Raw genomic sequence first — 26,745 nt, forward strand, 5'->3', positions numbered from 1 at the left:
CCACTTATGAAATGATGAATGGTATAAACGTGGATTTAATTATATAATTATCTGAGTAGGGGAACGGTGAATTAAAGGTTAATCTACACAAAGAATATCTTTAATCCGTCAAACCAACAGGTGTAGCTTACAATTGTTATTATAAACTTTATGAAATCTCTAATATAAAGTTTTGATGAACCTAATCTAACCATGTTCACAGTTGTATATATGACTTGTGTAAAGCCAAACTGTAAAGTTTAATCAATACCACAAAACCGCACAGTCAGACCAAACACCAAACCATAATAGGATCTAGTAAAAACCAAAATTAAAAACAGCAAGCATAATAGAAACAAGTATCCACTTAAAGATGGTTGATCTTAGAGTTTTACTCAAAACTCCCAACACCAAAATGGGATCTTAGCTAACAGCAAGTAGACTCGACAAAAATAATCTGCAGATATTTCATGCTTAAAGATGGTTGATCTTGGAGTGTCACTCAAAACACCAAACGAAAATGGGACGTAGAAACCAAACTTAGGTAACAGCAAGAAAGAGAGTCGACAAACATATTCTGCAGATAGTGTACAACGAAAGGTGGTTGATTTTGGAGTTTCACCCAAAACACCAAACCAAAATAGAACCTAGAAACCAAACTAAGCTAACAGCAAATATATAGTCGACAAAGATAATCTGCAGATATAGTTCACACCTAACGGTGGCTGATGATCTTGGACTTTCGCTCAACACACCAAACCAAACTGAGATCTAGAAACCAAAACTTAGCTATGACAGCAAATTAGAGAGTCGACAAAATTATTCTGCAGATATTGCACAAAGTTAACGTAAATTTATAAATAGATGACTACAAGTATAGCTATATATAGATGGTTTGATGTCTCGATGAAATTAACCTTTCTATATATGCACTAGTATGACATTTTGTCATTCTCGATTCGCATTGCGTACCTGCGTGTATACATGTATGAAACGTGTATATTGAACCATTCACATCTAAGATCATGAGTTGTTTCATTATTTTGAATATTCCATGAAAGGATGTCCAAAATAATCCTTCAGTAACTATTTTGTGGGTTTTGTGCTATGTCATGTATTAACTGCCAAACAATTCGGATTTTTATGAATTAATAACAACTTTTTAAGCTTTCGCCCTTTGATCTGAAAAGAATATCAAATCTTCTTTTACATTGAGAACATGTATTGTTGCAGGCAGTTTTTTTCTATTGCATAAAGACTTCCCGTGGTAAATTTTAACCTAATGTAAATAACGTGGGATGTGACGTTCGAAAATTGAATATTTCCAGTGTTCTTATCTGAATAGCAATGACACGCCTATTAGGAAATAATTACATGGTGAATTCAAATACAGGGGATCGAATTGAGCCCTCAAGCTCTATGTATAAAAGCAGATTTTAATGGTGATACAAGCAATTATTCATGTACATTTTGTAGTTTGTAAGGCCAATGTATGTACTGACTCGAGATGTTATTATGTATTTTTTTCCCAATAAAGCACGCGAATCTCACCTCCAGCGACAGAGTTGTTTATGGAGCCACTGAAGGTCAAATTGGTACTATTTTTCAACTCTGTTGGTAGTCTTATACTTTGCGTAATCTTTTATGAATGAATAGAGACGATCTGTATGGTTAAATTAATTAATATTATAGTTTAAGTCTGACTACGCCAGAGAAATGTTTTCTTTGCAAGACTAAAGTAAACACTTGATTATAGATGGAGTTTAGCTTGACTTTCAAGGATTTTGTAATGAATAGAAAGGTTAAAGAGGTGTAGTGTGGTTATGTTGCTTCTCAATGTAAAAAATAAAACTTATTTGTATGTTGAGGACTCATCGATTAAATATAGAATGAAGCAAGAGAGGGACGATATAAGACATAATGAATAAATACGAAATGAGGCAAGAGAAATAACATAATTTGCTGATAATTTATGTAGTAAGGTGGTACCAAACACCCCGACTAAAATTAATTTGGCTCGTTTATTTTTCATAAAATTTTGACAAAATATTTACTTTGACCCTTTGACAAAAATATAAAAATTTCAAAAACCTTAAACCACACACTTTATCGGAAAATTTCATTGGATATATAGCAATCTGACAAACACTAATTTTGATCATTGAGAAGCTTAATAATTCCTTAACAATAGAACGTGATTAAAACGTTCAGCTAACTTTTACAGAGTTATCTCCCTGTAGTGTTATGTACCACCTTAAAACAAGATCATGTCATATTTTCTAGTGAAAATTTATTCTTTCCGTTTTAACAAATATAAAAAACTGCTTTGCCTGAAATACTTATCCGTGACTTTTCCTTTGAAGTCTTTCCGCTTCTTTTGAATTAAAGTATCTATTGCTTGAATTGGTTAATGGTCTATATATACATGTAGGAGAAGTACCCATTTGCATTCGTTTTAACCCAATCCCATCTTAATGAAATGTAGCGTTTTATGTTATCAAAGTGTGTGGCTTTTAGTGCCTTTAGCGCAGTTAAAAAGCTATTTCTTTCATATACATTATTCATGCCCCTGATCACATATATGATAAATATTTAGGAGTAAAAATGTGAAAAACAAGCTGGTTGATGGATAGTTAATAATTCGAACCTCTTGGCCAAATATATCATAAACGAAAGTCAAAAACAAGTCGGAGGTTAAACTAGGAGAGTTGTCTTTTGTACAAACCTTTGTGTAATGGGTTATGACAAATTTGAAAGAAGATCGAATTAGTTACTTGAATGATCAGACCTTTGAACTATAAAGAAAACATTTAGTAAAGAAGGATGGTGATGCGTCTTGAAGGATCATCTATTAGGAGCTAGTTTTAACACGTTTTTATGCGTCCAATTCATTTTGCAACAAAGAACTACAAAAAAAAACACGTCTGTCATATTTGTTTTTCGAAAATTGTTTTGTTATAAATTGGGCCGTAAGTTTTCTCAATGAATTATTTCTTATTTTTCATGTCGGGGCATTTTATATAGCCGACTATACGGTATGGGTTTTTCTCATTGTTGATGGCCGTATAATTGCTTACATCATGTTCATTTGAACTTTGGTGGATAGTTGTCTCATTGGCAATCATACCACATCTCCTTATTTTTATAGGACATAAAAAAGAAAAATTCCCATGTACCACATGTATACGCATGTCCACTGTACGAGGGTTGGCTTTACGTAAATTTTCTATAAATGCATTCGTTAATTTTCAAATTAAAGTACAAAATACTTGAATAGCACCCTTGAACTTCGAAACCTGCATCTCGATCGTATAGTCTGGGTAATTTTCAAGTACAACACATGATATAAATGTGGCAACACGATTTTGTAATTTTGAACTTCGAACATTTGGGTTGCTCAGTCTGGATTACAGAAGATTATCCCCATCTGAAGTACATCATTATCTAATCATGAAGACAAAAATTAAACGTGCACGATAAAACTGTTAATCTTTTCTGTACAACATTCAGTCGTTATTGACATTTCCAAAAATATTTTGACCTCATTCTAAACAGTGCTTAATCTTATAGACAAGTTTGAAACAAATAAATATCTGATTGTTTTAACTTGAAATGAACTCAAAAACGTGAAAAACATTGAACTGCCGTATATTGTTTAAAAAAAGTTTGGCACACTTATAAACCTTATTACTAAAATAAGCAAGCATGGTTGATTGCTATATGATATGCGATAAAGACAACAGTATTACATGATTTTTTTTAACTCGATACATTTGATAATATATTTTGAAAGTGAGCTTTTCTGTGATTTGTTTCTAATTTGCTACATAGGTTGCAGCGTAACATTTTGTCACGAAAAAGGCAGTCATTGACATTTGGAATCAAGAGAACGTCTCCACGTGACATAACAGGAATACTGGTAACTTAATGACTGTCTCCTCATTACACATCACTCTATCCAGTGATTGACTAGGATTGTTTATTATCGAAAACAGCCGATAGCTACAGAATGACATATTTACTTTTTTAAATGGATTTTGTGTGACAAGTATCATAGGTATTTTGACATTTTGATTTGGTTTTTCTAGTGCAGACCAAAGACCTATGGTGCAAACATAGTGGTTGACAACATGTAAAACATGACAGCTGACTAGGTTTTTTCATGTAAAAATTGATAATATACATGTCAATTTTCAATTTGGAATGCATGAACTCGACCTGTTGTATAATCCCTGGTGGTCAAATTCGAGAATATTTTCACGCTTTATAATATTTAGTGCAAAGCTGTCCTTAATGGGCATATATGAAAACAAAGATTCGTATATTGAGACACAAATCCTTGATGAAAAAGAGCAAAACATCGGTGTTGTCTCTCTTTTTACAATCATTATTTAAAACTTTTGTTTTTATCATTATTATTTTGTTCTTGTAGAAGATTGCTTGATAATCTCAAGATTGTTTGCTGTTTTTTGGTATTTTGATTTTTTTGTGGTTGGGAGGTAGTTGTGTTACTGTGTCGGGTTGACTTAAAACATCAACCCCATTTCTTTACATTCAAAAATTAAAGAAAGTCCTCTCACTTGGCGCCTCGATTAATTAAAAAGTTTCAACTCAATCAATGTGACAATAAGATACATCTCTATATGTTTGATGGCATTGATTCTTAGCCATCTTCGATTGTTACTCATATAACCGTGAAATAAATTTTACCTGATGTAAAAAAAATTGGGTCATTATTTCTGATAATTTGAGTAAAGATTAAGAAAAATTACAATCATTGTTTCAATCTCGGCATGGGTCCAGAAATCTTTAAAATTTGACCAAAGTACGATATTTTAAATAGTACAGGGATTGAGAAAATTATGCCATTGTTTAATCAGCCTATCTGATAATTCAACTGCATTTTGTTAAGCTCCTCGTTGTTTTCAAATTTAGACATTTAAATTTGAATGAAATGTGATGAAAGATGTACAGTAAATTTATGTAAACAAAAAATAAAGAAAAACAAGATTTATAGTGTAAATGCGGTTTCTGTAAAGTTTTTAGATTACGCGTACGGTTAACCACAACTGTAGATGGAAAATGGTTCATAACTTAATTCCAAAAATTACTTTCAATGTTTGCATTGATTTTTAGAGTACCCGTTAAATAAACAACGGGTATCTAGCATTATCTGACATATATTTCCGGTGTAAATTTATAATTTGATCGATGAACGATTTAATCTTGAACTAATGTGCCAATATTACGAAAAAGCTGTGTAAACTTATGATGGTAGCATAAAATTGATATATTCGGAAAATATTTAAATATAATTATGATGCCATCGGTTATGGTAGATTGGATCCAGTTGGCTACTCAGTACAATTTGTATCCACGAACAGAATTTACAATTCATCCAGATAATCTAGTCCAAAAGTGACCACTTATTTCAGTCTACAATAACCCTAAAATTGCAAAAACAGTTTTTGGTTAATACTAGGTACGCGTATATTATAATTTTTAGACCTGAATGAGGCAAATGGATGGTGAAATATGTCGCATATCTCTTTATTTGACCTTTGCATTAACACATTGTGTATGTGATCTGTGCGTACTTATTCCTGTCTATGATTTTTCATGAACTTTTAAGGTAAAATTTATTCAGTTGTTATGTGTAAAATGAAAGCATGAAAGGGATTTCTTTGAAAAATTGATTGTCTATTTTACATAGCGTATACTAAATTATATGCCTGGTATCTCTGATGAGTTTTAAGCAGTATAACTTCTTTCTCAAAACTTAATGTGCTGTGTTTCACTTTTTTATTTTTTTTTTTATTTTAGATACGTCTTTTCTATTAAACCATCAAACAAAGGAGCTACTATATGAATACATAAAAGAAACAACTCGTTATCAAATATAATAATTCATAACTGTCAAAGTGACAGACCTCAAACGTCTTCTATCTGGATTAAAATACACAGTACGGGACCGGGTCACACCATTTATCATTTTGATACACATCGTCATATTTTTACAAATCTTTAAAAAGACAATTTTCTAAAGGAATGTTGAAGAGAGATCAAATAAAACGAAGCAGCTTAATACCTCTAGTCTTTCTTTTTTAATGCAGAATTTTTTATTTGCCCTTGCGAATATTAATCAAATTTTTGTTTTGAAAAAGATAATTATTATTGTAATTTTATTGTAATTTTATTGTACATATTCATATCACCGCGAGATTCCAGTTTATTAATTATTTATATTACTAATGATTAGAAAAAGAAGGTCATCTACTCCATCAGATCGACATTATTTGATCGAATAAATTGGAATTGATGCAGGTTTGGTTACAATATAATGCAACAGCTATAAGCATGATTAAGTTGCAGGTTATATTTATCTGTACGAGATACTGTGTTCAATTTCAATAATGATTAATTGATTGATTGATTGATGTTTACTTACAGTGCAGTGACAAATATTTCATGCATATTCAGGACTATATTTCAATAATGAACAAACACTTCATTTAAGAAGACTAGTGAAAATGGCGCGTCAATAAACGGGTGTTTTAAATGAATTATCACAAGTGTAGTTTCATCAAAAACTTCATAATTATAATAATTTAAATTTAAACAATAATTACAACTCCATATGCCAGAAAAAGTGTGGTCAATGCGGGGAACCCCCACATCAACCTTACCACTATCAATGGTCATTTTCTGAAAGCTTTCTGTATAAATCTTTATCACAGCATATAAATGCACTATAAAAATCTACTTGAGATGACAACATGTCACTTTTGAAGTTGTCCAGGTGATATCTCATGTCGTTGACCATTCTGAGTCATGGTTGAGACATTCCTAAGCATGTCGTTTGCATGTAAAAATATTGAAATGCGATTTAAAAGATGTTCCTTTGGTGGTTATCAGATTCAATAGATATTGATAAGTATATAAACATTGGGTTGTGATAAGGTCACCACTTATGATAAGCCTGTATTTGAACAGGTTGATAAAACTGGTGACAGTAAATAAATGCATACGAAAGCCTTCCAGACAAAAGCATGACAGATGAAATTATAATATTCAATTTGAAGACAGTATTCTTTCCACACATTTCATACTATGAATGGTGTAATTAATAAAGGTGTTTATTTCATAGTTTAAAGATCTGACAGATTAACGTACTGTTTAAAAAGATTTACTGAATTTGTCACGAATAAATAAAGTATAGCGCCTATAATTTCAAAATATGATAATTGTTGATTATATCAGTTTTAAAAGTTACAATTGTTTGAGCATCATTTGAAGTATACCATCTTTCTTTAGCGGCGTCAGCTGTTGTTTGGATATATTTTAGTCTTCTAAATCGAATACAATGCATTCTTCATATTTTGTCATACAGGGTATTTAAAAATTGTCATAATAAATAGCTACATCTATGGAATAAATTTCTCTATTATCCTATTATGGGTGTATAGACGTGACTCTTTGTATACAATGGTTAATGTAAAACCCATGTTCTAACACCTGATGTCAAATGAAACCTGTCCGTCATGTTATATACACACGACAATTGTTTTAGCTAATTATAATTACTGTCTAATTGACTTGTTTGGAATATACATTTACATATAACATAAAATTATACAAGTATGACTTTCTTGTGTTTCTTTGTGCCAAGGAATGATCTTGATTCTGTTTGCAAAAAAAACTGATTACAAATGAGACAACATGTATAGTACTGGCATATTAAGTCAATTGCAGTTAGAACGTTGTACAAGTTATTTGGTATATACGCATATGCAGTAGCATAATGTACTGTTTCCGCCGCTGCATTTGGTACACGTTCTGATTTAACCTTCACCACGCACTCAGAGCAAAAGGGTAGGACAGCCAAATATGAATATATATATATGAAGGGCTGTATAATCAAATTGGTCCTATAAGAAAAAGCCAAGTACCATCCAGTATGGTAAATTTTTATACGAATTTTCTGCTGAGAATCTATAATAGTATGATAATGAAAGTACTATTTGATAAAGTTGAACGACCTCTTGTCCGTAGACATCTAAATTATCCTTTTTTCCATATCAATATATTTTTGTTTATAATCCTGACATAAGGAAACTCTTCCTATTAATTGTCCATCGATTTTTGTCTATCCTGATTGATGATATAATAGGTTTATTGACACAACTGAACCAAACCAGGACATTTTACTTTCTATACAGCAATATTTATTCGGTCATCAAAAATGTGGCGGGAAACTATTTCGCTTGGGGATGTTTTATGTAGATTTAATCTCCATTTCACCAAAATATACTAATATGAGGACACATACATTTGATACACAAACTTAGATAAATATAACTACTTACCTCGGGGCTCCATAACGTGGTATTAACAACAGGGACTGGCCGTGTTTTGCTGCGAAATCTTTTTGGAAGAATTTTGTGCGTGGAAGATGGTGACTTGGTCTTGTTCATCGCTAAAGAAAGAGAAGAAGAACATTTTGGATAATTTATAAATCCGAAATCATCATTGTCATCATCATCACTTAAACAAAGTTCAATGCTATCCTCTCTTTTATATTTTGCATCCTCAACTATATCCCCAACTGACTTGCTTCGCTCTCTCTTCGCCGGCACATATTCTTCTGGGAATCGTTTGAGACTCTCTCCTCTAGGACTCAAACTTAAAACAGCACCAATGTTTGTTGCAAGTTTTCGCAAACTTTTTTTCTGCCATTTCCTATCTTTTAATGGCGATTTAACACTAATCAATGATTGTGTATGTGATTGTCTTGTCAGACTATTTGTTTTAGTATTGTTCAATTCATTTCGTTTAAAATCCAAAATAGATAAATGTCTAGAAGGAGGAGAAAAAGTTCTCAAGAAATAATTATTGTCTAAAGTGACGTATTCAGTTTCTGAATCCAAACTGTCAAATTGCGAAGATTCATCCCCATCGTAACTCAATGAAAAGTTGGCTCGCATTTCATTACTAAATTTTGGTGGTCCATGTGCTTTCTGGGGAGTTGCAATATTCCCGTTGGGCAAACTAAGAGGAGAAACATGAAACATGTATCCATTCCAAGATCGGTTCATCATTGTTTCACTATCAGGGTAAACCATTTTACTAACAAATCCATTTTGATGTGTATTGGGCTTTTCTTGATGTCCGTGAACGGTCATTATCAAACAGATATTTAAATACGGAAATAAAATTCGTTCTTCAACATTTATGATACACACTTCACAGTTGCCTATTAAAATTTGATGTACACATATTATAAATCCTATATTATTTAAAATTTCACACAGAAGATGGGTGTATATTTCACGCCTTATTGAATTGTAGGTAAACAAAACGCTGTTCCACTCCAATGTGTCAATATTTATATTTATATGTTCCTGTTGTAACACTATTTATGCACACATTATTTTATCGGAATATTCCCCATAATGATAATTATTATGTATTTGTTTTCAAAAATATCCTTCCATCGATTTTTGAATTAGTATACGATATGTCAGCTCTAAATTAGTAGAATAAACTATATGGATAGAGGAATACTATATTTTTAAGAGGCGGAGCTTCGAAATCAAACTGCGAAACGAGGCTTCATAAAAATGTCACTCAAGCATGACCCACATAAATGGATGTAATGAACCTCATATTCATAAAAAGTAAATTACTTTGAGGCCACCTACGGGGAATAACAAAACTTTTCGGTTTAACGCTTATTTTGAAAGGAGGACTTAATTCAGTAGAGCTGTTAAAATCTAAAACAATAAAAGAACACGGCACGTGTTTGAACTTGATTACTCACAACGAGATCTGAGTTTAATTACGAAAACTTATGGCATCCTAAATTAATTCCTTAATCCGATTTCACACGTAAATGTTTGAAATAAATAACGTATATAAAGATGTAATATTTAAGCATATTTGTCAGAAATGTTTACTCTTTATTGATTTTGATAATAGACTTAGTTATCTAATCACTAGACTCATCTTTGATCTAAACAGTGGATTAAAAAAATCTATTTAATAATAAGAGTCTAGGAATATGCCGACAATAATAACATGAGAAAAAACAGTTGGGAGTTGATAAAATATTTTTTCCGCGCCTGTGTGAAATTTTTTTTATTCAATAAGGTTTGGAACAAATATTCCAGAAAAAAAAACATTTCTATTTGTATCCATCTGATGAGTTAAGACTTTTTCAACTGATTTTTATACATGGGGAAAATAATTTGGAGATCATTTAAGATTTATTTCCGCTAGTGTGTTTATTCTTTAATTCAATAAGGTTAGAATATATATTCCCCCAAAAAAACTTGATATATGATAGGGGTAGGATCTAGTAGCAGATTAGATAGGAGAGATCTCGAGTGTATTGATACTAAATAGTTTTATAATTGATGTGATAATGAAAAAGACGTATAGCTAGTGCCAGTACTGGTCTTATTCATTCTCTGATGTTCAGTAGTTGTCGTTTGTTGATGTGGTTCATAAGTGTTTCTCGTTTCTCGTTTTTTATATAGATTAGACCGTTGGTTTTCCCGTTTGAATGGTTTTACACTAGTAATTTTTGGGGCCCTTTATAGCTTGCTGTTTGGTGTGAGCCAAGGCTCCGTGTTGAAGACCGTACTTTGACCTATAATGGTTTACTTTTATAAATTTTGACTTGGATGGAGGGTTGTCTCATTGGCACTCATACCACATCTTCTTATATCTATCAATTCAATAATAACAATGTAATATTTAAGCATATTTGTCAGAAATGTTTACTCATCTTTGGTCTAAACAGTGGATTAAAAAATCTATTTAATAAGAGTCTGAAAAATGCCGATAATAATAACGTGAGAAAAAAAAACAGTTGGGAGTTGATAAAAGATTTTTTCCGCGCCCCTGTGTATATGTTTTTTATTCAATAAGATTTGGAACAAATATTCCAGAAAAAAAAAACTTTCTATTTGTATCCTTCTGATGAGTTAAGCCTTTTTCAACTGATTTTTATAGTTTGTTCTTATGTTGTACTGTTACACCACTGTCCCAGGTTAGGGGAGGGTTGGCGCCTTCAAACTAGTTTAATCCCGCCACATTCTGTATGTGCCTGTCCCAGTGGTTGTCATTTGTTGCTGTGTAACATATTTGTTTTACGTTCATTATTTTGTGCATAAATTAGGCCGTTAGTTTTCTCGTTTGAATTGTTTTACATTTGTCATTTCGGGGCCTTTTATAGCTGACTATGCGGTATGGGCTTTGCTCATTGTTGAAGGCCGTATGGTGACCTATAGTTGTTAATTTCTGTGTTATTTGGTCTCTTGTGGGGAGTTGTCTCGTTGGCAATCATACCACATCTTCTTATTTTTATATTGATATACGTGTAGGGGTAGGATCTAGGAGCAGATTAGGAAGTGGAAGTGTATTGATACTAAATAGCTTTTTTCAATTAATGTGATAAGAAAAAAGACGTATAGCTAGTACTACTGATCTTTAACATTTACAATTGAAATTCTTCACAATTCTTACAGAATTTACATCTTTTAAAATTTTAAACAAATTTAAAGACCAAAATAATTATATGTTCTCTTTTTAAAAGCTCTATACACCTATTTAGAAATGCTCCAATTATAACGACTACTGACCGTGCTAATTTGGTTCGATTTATGATTTATTCGATATCTATGTTCAGAAATACAACAAAAAAACTCAATAATACCTTATTAACTTAAATCTTGAAGAATTAGCTCTGCGTGTGTCAAAACTGTGGTTTTAATTTCACACTGACAATGAATCCAGATGAACTAACTAGTGACTTTAAGTCTTTGTTGATTTTCTAGATTATCAAAGAAAACCACTTTGGTTTGATAAAGGTATGGTAAAAAATCATAACAATAATAATTACTTGTACAAATACATAGAGGTTCAATGAATAAATTAAATTGAAGAGAAATAATTGTCGAAACTGTTCATAATCAGGTATGTCAACGTTCTGTGTAGGGCTGGATAGATGATAGAGTTCGTTAAATGAGCCATATGATTTACTATTATATATTTTATACTAATAATGTCTATTTATAAACGGTTTGTTCAAATATTGATATATATTTTTGCATAGAGCGTCTATATTGATTACAATAGCTCTCAAAATGAAAAAAACTGCGTGAAAATGTAAATATTTTTTCAGGTATACACAAATGTACCTGCATTTGAATTGTGAAGTACGGTTGTATACTAGTAAACAAAAAAGTTTTCATTGATGAAGAAATTGTATACATGGCACGGATACCAAGCTAAACAAACATTCGCAATTTGTTTTATTTCAGTTTTTTCACCCAAAATTTCAAAACCGATTTTTTAACATAAAACTTCATACTAAAACTTAGTCGGATTAAATTTTGATTGCCTTCTCAGATATTTGAATCTAAATTTCCATTTTAGTAATTGGATGCCTCCTTTTGTCATCAGTTCCTGCAAAATATATTCGACCCCTGTGTTCAATAACATGGTATGTTTTCCCCCTTTCTAACTTGTCAAGATTACTTCTAAAACATATGCATTTCCTTTGCCTCCGCAACTGCATGTTTCTCATTGGATAATTTAACATTTGTTCCCTTATTTGTTTTATTTTATGATGTGTATCGTTACAATTATTTAGTATATATTATCTTTTCTCCCTAACACCCTTAGACCATAATAATGCCTAACAGTTAATCATCAAAATAACTTTCCAATCTCGCGTGACTTTTTACTTCAAATGCGATACGATACGAGACTATTACAGAACATGTTATAAAATTGAGTAACAAACATTTCAGTGTGTCTTGTAAATCAATTATCAACATAAAAAGGTATCAATATAATAGTATACAAACATAGATCTTGTAGATACGACACTTACAATGTAATTGAATACAAAATTGGATAATGAATTATACAAAAAAATACCAGTTGATATATGTTTTATCATATTTTGAACGTTTTTAAAATTCAATGGCGAGAACATTTGTTAGGTTTTGTTATACATTGTTATCAACAGTACATAAAAGCTTAAAATACTATTGGGAAGAATTTATAAAATCCAATGACGAGAACATTTCTAAAGGTTTGCTATAAATTTTCATTCACAAATTACACAATAGCTTGCAATATTATTCTGTAAGCAGTAAAATCCAGTGGTGAAAATAATCAAAATAAGCCCATTTTCCGGCGTGATTCATTTTTAAAGTTTTAAGAATGCAAACTGTGGATAAAAGGCGATTTGCTTGAACAACCCATGTTATATATGGTTTGCCAAAGTTGTGAAAAATGGAAAAAAAATTATTTTATATGAGTTTAACTGCATCACAAGTAAGGACCGTGCTGATACCTCTTATCTTATTCTAAAACTCTCATCAGTTTCTCTAAGAGTGATGTGAACCCACGTCTAATCTTCTGCCATCCTGATGGCCGAAAATTGTCTTATTTATTACATTTTTTCTTTTAACTCCCCTTCCTTGGCAAAATATGTGTGATGGGTCGCTCCGGTACTCTCTTTTTAAAGATTTTGGATTCAAATTACTAACAGCAAAAAATTCCCTTTGGCAAACAATTCCACTCAATCTCTATCTGATTCATAATCGGTTAAAAACGCTATTACAGTTTGTTCCATTAAAATAAATTACATTTTTCTATTGCTTAAAAGCTTGCAATTTATATGAATTTTGATAAATAAATTTTGCTTAAATGTTTAAAAACACATTCCATCTTCATACATACATTATGTATTTATCATCACTGACAATAAATACTTTTTAAGGTTGACCCAGGACACCACATTACATTTGCTTCCTAAAAAAAACTTACAATGGATTTTTACACCTGAAATTTGTATAAAGTCGGATAAAAGAAAGTTTTTTCCTTCTGACTCAGTTTCCCTTTTGCATCCTTGAATATTTATCAAAATGTGTAACGACATATTTTTGTACTTATTAACACCATCAGTGCCCAGGGCTGGACAATCCCATGACATAAAATGACCGATAACAGATGATAATATCTCCATAATCACATCTGGGTCATCATCGAAACATACGCTGTCCTTTACTTATTTTAGCCCCGGATATGATTACAACTTTTAATTTTTTAATAAATAAACAACATTTTTGAGTTATGGATTTTACTTTACAGAGGTCAGATGAACGTTTAGAATTAGAATTGTATTAAAAATGCCCAATTAAGATTTACTAAACTTTATAAGAAGCAGGTGCCGATTTTGTATTGTTACATTTTTTAAGAAAAAAAATATTGTTCTCCATGTTTTCATATCCGTTTTTATTTTTCTATGCAAACTAAAAAGGAAATGTTCACATTGTTTTTAATCCGTTTTTATTTTTTAACGCAAACAAAAGAGAAAATGTAACATTTTTCAGAGCTAATAACAATATGAATGAAAACAGAAATTGGATTTACGTACATCAATGAAACAGCAACCCGACGACCCCCTCCAAACAATGAAAAATATCTAAATATGGGGTATCCAGGGACAGGATAAACTTCTTTTACCGGTAATCTAGCATTTATGGACATAGGGGACAGGACATTTTTTTTGCCCTCCTCATTTTTCCCAAAATCCATTAGTTTTTCTCTTTTTTTATTTCAATTATTCTCGTGGTTTTCTATAGATAGTTTTCTCTATATTTATAATCAGTGACCGCGGTGGATAGTAACACTAAAATTTGATAGCAAATAGTAAACAGAAAAGTTATTTCGAGTTTATTTATTTCGTCTAACAAAAAAACACAAAAATTATTGAAAACAACAGATTTGGTAAATAGAAAAAGGGGGAGGTAAACAAAAGAATTGCCCTGTCCTCAAGTACATGCGATCACGGATACTAGGGTATTTAGATACGGATAAGAGGTCATATCGATACTGGGTTTCTTAGGTTTAGTTTTCGTGTCGACCGGAATATTTGTGCAGTAAGCTGTTGTTAAATAACAGCTATAATAAATGCATACCATTATTTTGATATTTATTCATGTTATACTAGATAAACTTATGTTGATTGGAATGGCGGCGGGAATGTCAACAGTCATAATAAATGTACATATGATACATTCCCACAAATTATAAACCAATCGGATTCTGACATTTCAGATCATTAACCGTCCGTGTGGAGTTAACCGAAGAACACATTCGGACAAACGGTATTAAATTCGTCCATATAATTATTTTTTTATTACAAACAGATCACATTCTGTTAAATTATAATTCGTCAATACTATTCTGCCAGTCTCAAATAAACTCATTACAACAAATTGTATACACCTCAGCATGAGCAGGGTAATTGACATTTCATTTATACCTCGCCGTAGTTGAAAGGACATTTTCACCGAAGAGTACATTCAACCGGATATAGGTATTTTACAACCAACCAAAAAATATACACTGAAATTAGTCAGCTATTTTCCCTAAATAGACATTCGTATACAGATTTACTATGGCTTTGAAACGGATTTGAAAAATTTTAATATAAGGATTTTGCCATAATGTATTCTATCCACATGGGAATTTTTGTAACAATACAATACAGTTTTATCTATAGGATTCTAGCGATTTTTCACATAAGATCTTCTAATTGAATTAAAACATTAATTGATAAGAAAGCCATCTGAAACGAAACGCAAAATCGATCTACTCATCGTCACAAACTTATGGTAAACCAAAACAAAGGCATAGAGGGAAAAAATGCTCGATTTCGGAAGGACGGGCATGAGTAAGACTCGACTTCCAAGCAAGGACCGAAGATCGTAATCTCGCTAACGCAGATCTTGAGGGGTGGGGGCTGAAAAAATGTTAGTGGAATCTTCTTTTTGTTGACTGCAGTTGAATACCATCTATAATTTTTTGCATTGATTGTTAAACTAAAGCTTTCACGATCGTTTATTTTTATATAATCTAATTAAAAATTTTATTGGCTTTTTTTTTTATATGTAAAGGGAACTTTATTTGTCACAAGCATGTAAAAAAGTTGTTTATTTCAACAGATAGATTTGTACTGTTTCGAACTCCTTGGCAATATACCCTGATATTTTTTTTCTTTTTTGGAGCAAGGGAGAAAACTCAAATTTCTTATCTTGAACGTTAACTCGTTCTAACTGAGGAAAGTTATAGTGAAATGTTTAAACATTAAATCTGCACTTTTCACATCAATTTCTCCTCACATTTATTATTTGTCTGATTGTTTTCTCGTTCAAATAATTTTTCTGATATTTTCCCCATTGAAAAACTCGTTTACAATTTATAAATTAACTTTGTTTTTAGTTTTTGATAACCCCATTTTTCTGTAAAACAAACTTTAACGTTAAGAAATTGGCAAAGGACCATAACAAAATCATTTTTTCTTGAGATTTATTGTATCTGTTTTGAGCAGAATCGAATTCCACTAATTACCAATGTTTATATTTTGAGGTTAGTAGAACAACGACGAGCCAATAAAACATGATTAAACATCAAAACAAGAAATACTTATATCTACATGCCAATGAAATGTTTGTTCTTTTCTTAGTAGACAAGAATACTTCAAATATTTTTCTTGTTTATAATCTGGAATGGCACTTTCATAGCAAATCGTATATATATATATAATTATTTAACTCTATGACCTGCCATCCTATACAATTCAGTTACCAAGATACAAAAGACATAAATACTCAAGGACAAATGCAGTTACCAAGATAGAAAAGACATAAATACTCAAGGACAAATGCAGTTACCAAGATACAAAAGACATAAATACTCAAAGACAAACATGTCAAAGGTCAAATCTACCGAATCGTTGCTCTTGTAACCCCTCCCCCACCCCATTATTTTTTTAATCAACCATATTTTTAGATAGACTAGTATGAACAATGAGTGGCATCTCGGAAAAGTTTTTATATTTTGTGTGATTGATGGTTTTTCAATACTAATACTTTCTATTAAAACTTTAAATTTTTACTATCCAACTAAATGCCACTGTGATATTAAATTGATATCAGATGAATAAAAAAAAATCTATCAATTTTACCACTTAAAAAAAGTAATGAAAATACCTACATTAGAAGGGTGCGCTATTAATGAAGAGAAAATATTTAGGAATAATGGATTACTTTTAATATATGATCTTGAACAACAATAAAGAACGGATGTGCGATGCTCCTATTCCTTATCAGTCCTCCCCATTAACTACTCCAATTCCTTATCAGTCCAACCCATCACTGCTCCTAATCCTTATCAAGCTTACCCAAACACTGCTCCTATTCCTTATCAATCCTACGCAAACTTTGCTCCTATTCCTTATCAATCCTACACAAACTCTGGTCCTATTCCTTATCAATTCTTCCCAAAAACTGCTCCTATTCCTTATCAATCCTACCCAAACACTGCTCCCATTTCTTATCAATCCTACCCAAACACTGCTTTTCCTTTTCAATCCCACCTAATGATCACATATTCCTTACCAATTCTGGCAATTCAATACTAGTATATATATATACTCCTATTCTTTATTAATCATACCCGTTCAATGCTCCTATTCTTTATTAATCCTACCCGTTCAATGCTCCTATTCTTTATTAATCCTACCCGTTCAATGCTTCTATTCTTTATTAATCCTACCCGTTCAATGCTCATATTCTTTATTAATCCTACCCGTTCAATGCTCCTATTCCTAATCTATTCTACCCATTGATACGCCAATTCAGTACCAATCCTACCCGGTATCCATTGTCCCCTTACGCCTTACCTTAGCAATCCTACCTATTGAATAATACCATTCCTCATTGACTATCACCATTCACTGTCCCTTTATACTTTTAAAGTTACCTCATCAATCCTACATATTGAATACTACCATTCCTCATTGACGAACCATTCACTGCCCCTATTTCTTATCAATCATAACTATTGAAACCTCCATTCCTTATCAATTCTACATATTCACTGCCCCCTTAGCCTTCACCTTATCAATCCTACCTACCAGTATTGACAACTATCATTCCTTATCAATCCTACCCATTCACTTCTCCCATTCCTTATTAATTCTACCCATTTACTGCCCCTGTTCCTTATCAATCCTACCCATTCACTTCTCCTATTCCTTATCAATCCTACCCATTCACTGTCCCTATTTCTTATCGATCCTACTCATTAACTGACCCCATTCCTTATCCATCCTGTCCATTCACTGTCCATATTCCTTGTCAATCCTACCAATTCACTGACAATATTCCTTATCAATCCTACCCATTCACTTCTCATATTCCTTGTCAATCCTACCCATTCACTGACAATATTCCCTATCAATCCTACTCATTCACTTCTCATATTCCTTATCAATCCTACCCATTCACTGCCCCTTTTTCTTATCGATCCTACTCATTAACTGCTCCCATTCCGTATCAATTCTACCCATTCACTGCCCCTATTCCTTATCAATCCTACCCATTTACTACTTCTTGTTCTTATCAATCCTAACTATTCACTGCTCCTATTCCTAATCAACACTACCCAATAATTGCCGCTATTCCTTATCAATCCTACCCATTTACTGCCCCTATTCCTTATCATTGCCCCGTATTCATTATTAATTCTACCCATCCACACTCTCATTCCTAAGCGTCCTTCATTCTCATTTTTTCTCATAGGGATTTCAGCTAGCAATCATGGAAAATCGTTAAAACGAATTTTATACATAATTAAGTGCAAGTAAACTGTATATAATCTCACTTTGATAATCTTGAAGTTGTACAAAAAAAATGAGCATAATTATAAAAAAAGACAGAAACAGGAAGATTATGTTACATGTACAAAAGATAACACACAGTGTGCATCATGCATGAATCAAATTTCTACAATCTTCTAAGTTAAATTTACAACTTCAAAGTAAATAGACTTATTTTGAATGACGTCATAACATAATTGTTTAATAATATGCGATATTTATATAGAACCTATCGTTAACTTGTTATTGCCACGTGTTCATTAAGCGATGATCACGTTAAAGAAATATAAAATGCCAGCATCAAAGAAACCAAAGTTCAGATTTCGTTAAAGAAAATAAAAATGCACCTCATGACATGCAGATATGTATGTATATTAGAAATGACGATGTTTATAGTATATGAGTGTTAAACCGTCTAGTCGTTATTATCTCAACCATATTCAGGACGAGAACATATGAATCCTGATTTTAACTATACCGATAATATGCGACAACAGTCCACAGAAAGACATGTCTCCCTCACCTCTTGATCCGATCCCATCAGCGTTTGTTCTTGCTTGCAAATTCATAAAATAACAGAATGAAAGTCTTTGTATTTTTCCATGTCGGAATGGAATCCGCAGCCTCCACTCTGTGAAAGCACCAGACATATTAGACGATTTCTAAATATATTAGTATAAAAGTAAGGAGATGTGGTAAGATGGCCAATGAAACAACTATCCAATAAAGAACAAAGGTCAAAGCTTTGAACAATTACAGGTCATCGTACAGGCTACGACAGTGAGCAATACCCATAAAGTATACTAGTATTCAAATCTATATGAAACTACAAATAAGGATAGAATCTTAACTCCCAATTTATATAAAAATGATCAATGTTCATGCATATATGCAGAGCCAATTACGAAAAAATCCTCTTCAAAAGACCCTATTGTTATTAGTAGCGATTGACAAAGTCCTATCTTAGTACAGGCTTTTGCAACTGATAGGGCATCGCCAAACCTCTCTTTTATATGGCAGTCATTTCTATTTTCAATGATAGGGCCTCGCCAAACCTCTCTTTTATATGGCAGTCATTTCTATTTTCAACGATAGGGCCTCGCCAAACCTCTCTTTTATATGGCAGTCATTTCTATTTTCAATGATAGGGCCTCGCCAAACCTCTCTTTTATATGGCAGTCATTTCTATTTTCAATGATAGGGCCTCGCCAAACCTCGCTTTTATATAGTAGTCATTTCTATTTTCAATTTATTTAGATATCTAAAACGCAAATAAACTTACAACAACTGACCTTGAACATTGCTTATCCGTAAACAGTTTCATGCACAAAATCACTTCTAATTAATTAAGTATAGGAGTCTGACAAGGTACTATTAGTCTTGATCCCCCCCCCCCTTTTTCCCAATCAAAGCCTTGAATACACCATACATTGTGATAACCACGTGATTGTTACCACTGATTGTGGACTGCTGGTAGACCCAGAGGTCTATGATTTGGCATTGGAAATGAATTATAACGTACAATTTTGTAATGACAGCTGTATATTTTATAGTGCAATTTCCCCCTCAAATTGGCCTGATTTTGCTATTCTTTTCAGGCCTCTGATGATACATGAATCGATCCCACATTTTCTAACCCATCTGCGCGTACCCTATAGGAAAGTTATTCAAGAAGTGCACGTCGAACATTGTTAAAAGTGTAACGTGTTTACTTAATGACGCCTTCTAAAATTTTTAGCTCCGGTTCATTCACAGAGCTTTGCATTCTCCCAGCAAGTGCACTGGAGTGAATTTTTCCTATCAAACCGGACGTGACTACGTATTAATATATCCCACACGACCAAACGGACGCCTGGAACACTCCTATAAAGTGTTGTATTTTAGTAACGCCTGAAATAATTCTAGACTTCATTGTAGATGATTAAACTAATCAATATAAGTGATGTAAATGAATTTGTCTTGGTTTGAGTTATACATATATATGTGTTGACCCATAATTAGGATAGAAGATAATATGGATTTGAATTGTAAATATTTGTTGTCTGTCTTATATGGGTGTGTCACTGGCAGTCACATGACAGGATTCAGATAGTATAACACGTATTGTTTGATTGATTGCCTCACATCATTGAAGTGGCAACTATTTCATGCATATTCAGGACGAGAATAAGTTGAACAATAAATTAATTTTGTAGATTTTGTTGGTCAACTTAGAGGGCATGAAACTTGGACTGCCACTGTATAATGCAAAATGTTGATTGTGTAAAAATTTCTGGATTATATTGAATACCACATTAATTTGATCTCTTGCTTTTCGATTTTAAGACTGAACCCCTGAGACAATCCGTTGAGGGGCCCATAAGTTGCCTGTTGCAAAGCAAGACCTGCCATATCTTATTTACACTAATTCCAATAACAGTATACAAATAAAACACTTTATCCAGATATAGATATAAGAAGATGTGGTATGATTGCCAATGAGACAACTCTCCATCCAAGTCACAATTTGTAAAAGTAAACCATTATAGGTCAAAGTATGGCCTTCAACACGGAGCCTTGGCTCACACCGAACAGCAAGCTATAAAGGGCCCCCAAAATGACTAGTGTAAACCCATTCAAACAGGAAAACCAACGATATAATCTATATAAAAAACGTGAAACGAGAAACACTTGTGAACCACATCAACAAACGACAACCACTGAACATCAGGTTCCTGACTTAGGAAAGGTGCAAACAAATGCAGCGGGTTTGAACGTTTTATCTGGCGCCAACCTTCACCCTAACCTGAGACAGTGCTGTAACAATACGACATAAAAGGACACACTATAAAACATTAATTGAAAAAAGGCTCAACTCATCAAAGTATGAATACTAACAGATTTTAGACAAAAGTTAGACCATGAAAACCAAATTACCAAATAGTTAAATTATAAACCACAGAAAAATATATCAAAGCCAAAACCAGTATGAAATAATTTTGCCAAACAACCGGTCACTTATGGACCACACAAAAAGAGCTTGTTGAGAAGGATCTTTAACGTGCAAAGAGCATGGTACTCCCTGAACATAGATCCATTTTGCACAGCCTTCTTTTGTCCTGTATTTACATGATATATTAATCACTGGACGGATAAGGAAAACCAATCAGTAAATCTTTAGAACGGTACCATTTACTGTTTATTTTTAGTTATATCTGTATTTTATTTATTTACAAACCGGTATTACAGGGTTAAGCGCTTTTCTGAACTTAGTTTTATAATTCATTCTACCTTTGGTTTTCCGCGAGTTGGAGATTAGATGATTGATTGGTTTTTGTATCCTTTGCGTACAGTAGCAAATATGTTATGCCTGTTCAGGACAGGGAATAAGTTAACAATAAATATTGAAGGACGGGAAAATTAGAATGCTACTAGGAAATGAAAATATGCTGCATATATAGGGATCGAAATTTTCCCTTGAAACAGGGCCCCTCAAAGAGTTGTTGCAAGAGTTTTTCAACGTGCAGAAAGCGTGACACTCTATCTACACGATGCATCGTATTTAACTTCCCCATTCTGACTGGATATAGCTGCGAATGTATACATCATGCAGAGCCGAACGGACGCCCTGCTTTGGCAAGGGTTTTACTGCAGGTCTGCAAAAGACCAAGGGATGACCTTATGTCTATACCTCAGTCAACCATCGGGGTCTTGAGATTAAAAGGGGATAGGCTGATTGCTAAAAAAAAGCTTGTTTAACCCTACCATATGTTTGATGTGCCTGTTCCAAGTCGAGGGTGTTTTCAGTTATAATTGTCTGTAGTCATATCTTAATGTTATAATGACTTAAGGTGGTACCTAACACTACAGGGAGATAACTCTGTAAAAATCAGCTAAACGTTTTAATCACGTTGTATTGTTAAGGAAATATTAAGCTTCTCAATGATCAAAATTAGTGTTTGTCAAACTGCTATATAACCAATGAAATTTTTCTGATAAAGTGGTTGGTTCAAATTTTTTGAAATTTTTATATTTTTGTCAAAGGGTCAAAGTAAGCGTTTTGTCAAAATTTCATAAAAATTAAACGAGCCAAATTAATATTAGTCAAGGTGCTGGGTACCACCTTAAGGGAATCTGATGTTTGGTGGCATATCTTTCATATTCTTTGTTCAAAATGTAAACTGGGGCGATTTTAGATCTTTGAATATTTTATAGATAATTGTCTACTGTGGAAACCTTATTTTGATCTGCAACTATGTTTTGGGTTTTTAAGTTTTGTTGAGTTTCTATCTCCATATGGTGCACCAACATCTTTTATTCGTATACATGTAGACATATATTCTTTTCTTATATTGATCTATGAATATCAAAACCATCTTTTTTTTTGTAATTTTTTTATTTTTCATGATGAAACATGTGAAATAACATACTACATTAATAGACAAAAATTATAGAAATCAAGTAACACTTGTATGATTCAAGTCATAATGATATAATAAGATATATTACAATATAAAACAATCTTAGTAAAGACCGTTTTCGCTATCTGAAGAGGACTGGATCGTAACCATTGGCTAGCGAAGATGAGTAAAGACCGTGATAAGGAAGTAGCAATATGCAATCCTAGAGTATGATATCTATACGATAGTTTAAATGATCCAAAGATTTTCTTAAGGTAAAAATTTAATTGAATTTTCTGAACTTTTTTGTGTTTAGCAGTGTATACTTCATTTGTTGTTTGTGTGGTCTACTGAAACCTATTTTGTTCACCTAAGTTTGAGAGAAATATACAATAACGTCGAAAAACAAGACTTATCAATTATCCAAAAAAGTACTAAGATTTATTAAAAGACCATCATAAGCCATGTCTTAGTCCTATGAAATTTTTGTTCAATCGACACTTAAAATAAAAAAATTAGCAATGTGAATTATTTCACTAGGAATCAACCCTTTTCATATGTATTAAGTTATAAAGGGTGGTTCTGAATATTTATAAAGGTTTTTGTTGTAAACCTTTGTTTTTTTGGGGTTTTTTTTAAAGACCTACAGTCGAATGCTGTAACTTTGAAGATTTGCCCTTAAACTGAATCTTATTACCCACGTCCAGACATGCCAAATGGAAACTTCAAAAAGTAAAATAACAAAAAATACCGAACTCCAAGGAAAATTCAAAGCAGAAAGTCCTTTATCAAATGGCAAAATCAGAAGCTCAAACACATCAAACGAATGGAAAACAACTGTCATATTCCTGACTTGGTACAGACATTTCCTTATGTAGAAAATGAGAAACACATCTCTTCTTCTAAGAGGTCTGTTTAACAAAAAAAAATCCAGTACCTTTTTATGATGGGCTTTTCAAACTACATCTGCAGAATAGTGCTCGATCTGACAGTTATTCCAGTTTTTTTTATATGGCAAATTAATTTATTTACATACATTAAAACGAACTAAGTCACAAAACCAATACATGAGTTTACGTATAGCCGGACGATGATCGAACTCCTAGGCTATACATTGTGGTAGGTATTACATTATCCCATTTTCAGAAAATCCCAAAGTTCTCATAACAACAACTAAAATCACAAAACACAATGAGGCGGCAACAACTACACCAATGAGCCTTGTTATATATTTTGAAATTCATTAACCGCGAAATTTCAGGTAAAAAAAATATTATATACAATATATCACTGTGTATACCACCACCTACGGAGTTTACTTAATTACAAAAACATATGGAAAGTGGGTCAATTATTACTATTGTGGTATATTTTAGAATCTTTGATTGATGCCACGACTAACATGCACAGATAAGCTTCATTGTTGCTGAAAATTCAAATACCTTTCCTTTTCATCTCTTCCTGTTAACAATTGCTAAATATACATTAACAGACAGCTTAAATCATAATTTCATGCTGAAATCATCATTTGCATCAATTTATTATTTTAACACATTTTCAACACATAACCTGCACACGACCTTTTTATTTTCTGCTATGTTACATTTGCAAAGTAAGTGTTTACATAATTCTCCATAGCAACATACACGTCACATCTAATGCTTTCCCCGTAACGAATCCCAAGGTCATATATATATTTCGATATATTACCTTTGGCATTTGTTGGACAATAATAGCACAGTAAAGTGATGATAGATGATGGTTTTGATACTGACATTTGTTCTACAGTCAGATAAAATGCTGACCTTTTTAAATCATCACTTTACTATGCTTATGCTACAAAACAAGAAATTAATTGAAAAAAGTGCTGTCAAAAACTGAGACAAGAGCCAAAAATTGAACAATCCGAAAGAAATAAGAATTTTTGGCATCATTTTTTTTTGTCCAGTATTGTGCTGTGTACACGTAGACCAAATATATGTCAATCGGGTACCGTACTGAGATCTAGATAGTAATGTCTGTTGGATACTTATAGAATTATATGTCCTACATATAGCAATCCGTACCCCACGTTGATTCTAGGACTCCTTAATTCGTAGTTAGAGTTAAACAACTATAATGGTTTAAAAGAAAAAAGGGGTAGACATTTGCAAAACACAAAAATCGAGAAGTAAATTATAGTTTATTTAAAGTAAACAAGTTCAGTCAGTTTATTTCATATGGTGAACTTATTTCTCCTCAATAGACATGTTATAATTTCTGCAAATGATGCTTCGTTCAGCCGTATGCAGGGCGTGATGATGTGCACGTATGATGAATAAAAGAAGTTGTGCATTATGAATCGTTGATGCAACAATAACCCAGCAAGATAAAAAAAAATCCCAACAGACTAGGTAAAAGTCTTATATGTGGTGCTTCTATTTGGCGGATTCAAGTTTCGAGAACTTGCACTCTCCCAGAGGTTGTAACAACCCAATGGGGTCGAAACAGATAATTCGCAACACATTTGCTGTGCCCAAAGTTTATTATAGAGTTATTGTTTTGAAAGAATGGCGTAATGTTGTCAGGACATAATATATATATATATACTGTTTGAAAATAACTCAATGAGAAATGTGAACATAGTATGCATGTAGGGACATAATTCGAGTACAAGTGTTTTTATTCAACAAGTTTTACAGAGCTGGCCACATCTGACATTTGTATATAGTCTAAATAAAATCAAAAGTTATATTCCAGAATCAATCTAAATGATGACTACACGGCAATCAACGAACAGACTAAAACAAGCAGTATTGCTCTTGATTTATAGTACAACTACTTCAAAATGTAATTCGTGTAAATGACCAACTCCTATTTCTAGCCAGCCATAAACACTTCTGTTCAGTAATTATAAGCTTAAATCTATAAAGACGTAGAGGTGGCCTTCGTAAATATACTGAATACTTGACGTTTGTAAAAATAGCACTAATGATAAACACAAACGTAGAAATAAGATAAAAATGGAATCTCTGGAGAGTGAGTCACCAGGCAGCAGTATGTGCAGCCAATGCACAACAATATGCATAGTAACACCTGATTATTTATACATAATTATATTTCCACGTTCATTATCTATAAATATAAGTTCTTGAAAATACAAGGTTATAGGTTGAAGGTGGAAGAAGGACACTGTCTTCTTGAAGATTTAGTATACATGAATTATTAGATTCCACTGAAAATTATATCTTTTATTTTATCTTAAAGTGAATATTTAGTTTTAACATATTTCATTGTCTAACTTAAATGTATTCGGCACACATTATGCATTTGTCTTGTCTTGAGTAAAGAACATGTTTGAACTAAATTTTAAGAGATTTTGAAAAGAATGTTTAACAAATGTGACAGAATTATATAAACTGACTATAAGTCAGTAACATACAGCAACACATCAACAGAAACACAACAAAACAATGTTTCAATATTCTAAATACAAGCGGATACAGAGTGGAACAAATACTACGAAAAATATGACGGGAACTAATAAATTGTTAGCACTTAATTTCCAACACATTGCACAGTATTTTAACAGCACAACAACGCAAGTTACTTGCTGTTGTATAGATTTACTACATGTACTATACAATTAAAAACTGTTCACTT

The 26,745-nt window shown here is 32.4% G+C and overlaps 1 protein-coding gene across 2 annotated transcripts in view; it reads right to left on the bottom strand.

Annotated features, from left to right (window-relative positions):
- The window catches only part of LOC127716730 (rho GTPase-activating protein 6-like), a 57,243-nt gene that overhangs the window by 27,777 nt on the left and 2,721 nt on the right, over window positions 1-26,745 (bottom strand). Inside the window, exon 2 of one of the 2 annotated variants that reach the window (XM_052222977.1) lies at window positions 8,346-8,455. In XM_052222977.1, the coding sequence (XP_052078937.1) occupies window positions 8,346-8,455 (110 nt within the window). Of the gene's footprint in view, window positions 1-8,345; window positions 9,539-26,745 lie in introns of those variants that run through there. The other variant, XM_052222976.1, reaches the window with a different exon arrangement.

This window comes from Mytilus californianus, unplaced genomic scaffold (assembly GCF_021869535.1).
Source record: "Mytilus californianus isolate M0D057914Y unplaced genomic scaffold, xbMytCali1.0.p SCAF_9, whole genome shotgun sequence".
Classification (NCBI taxonomy): Eukaryota; Metazoa; Mollusca; class Bivalvia; order Mytilida; family Mytilidae; genus Mytilus; species Mytilus californianus.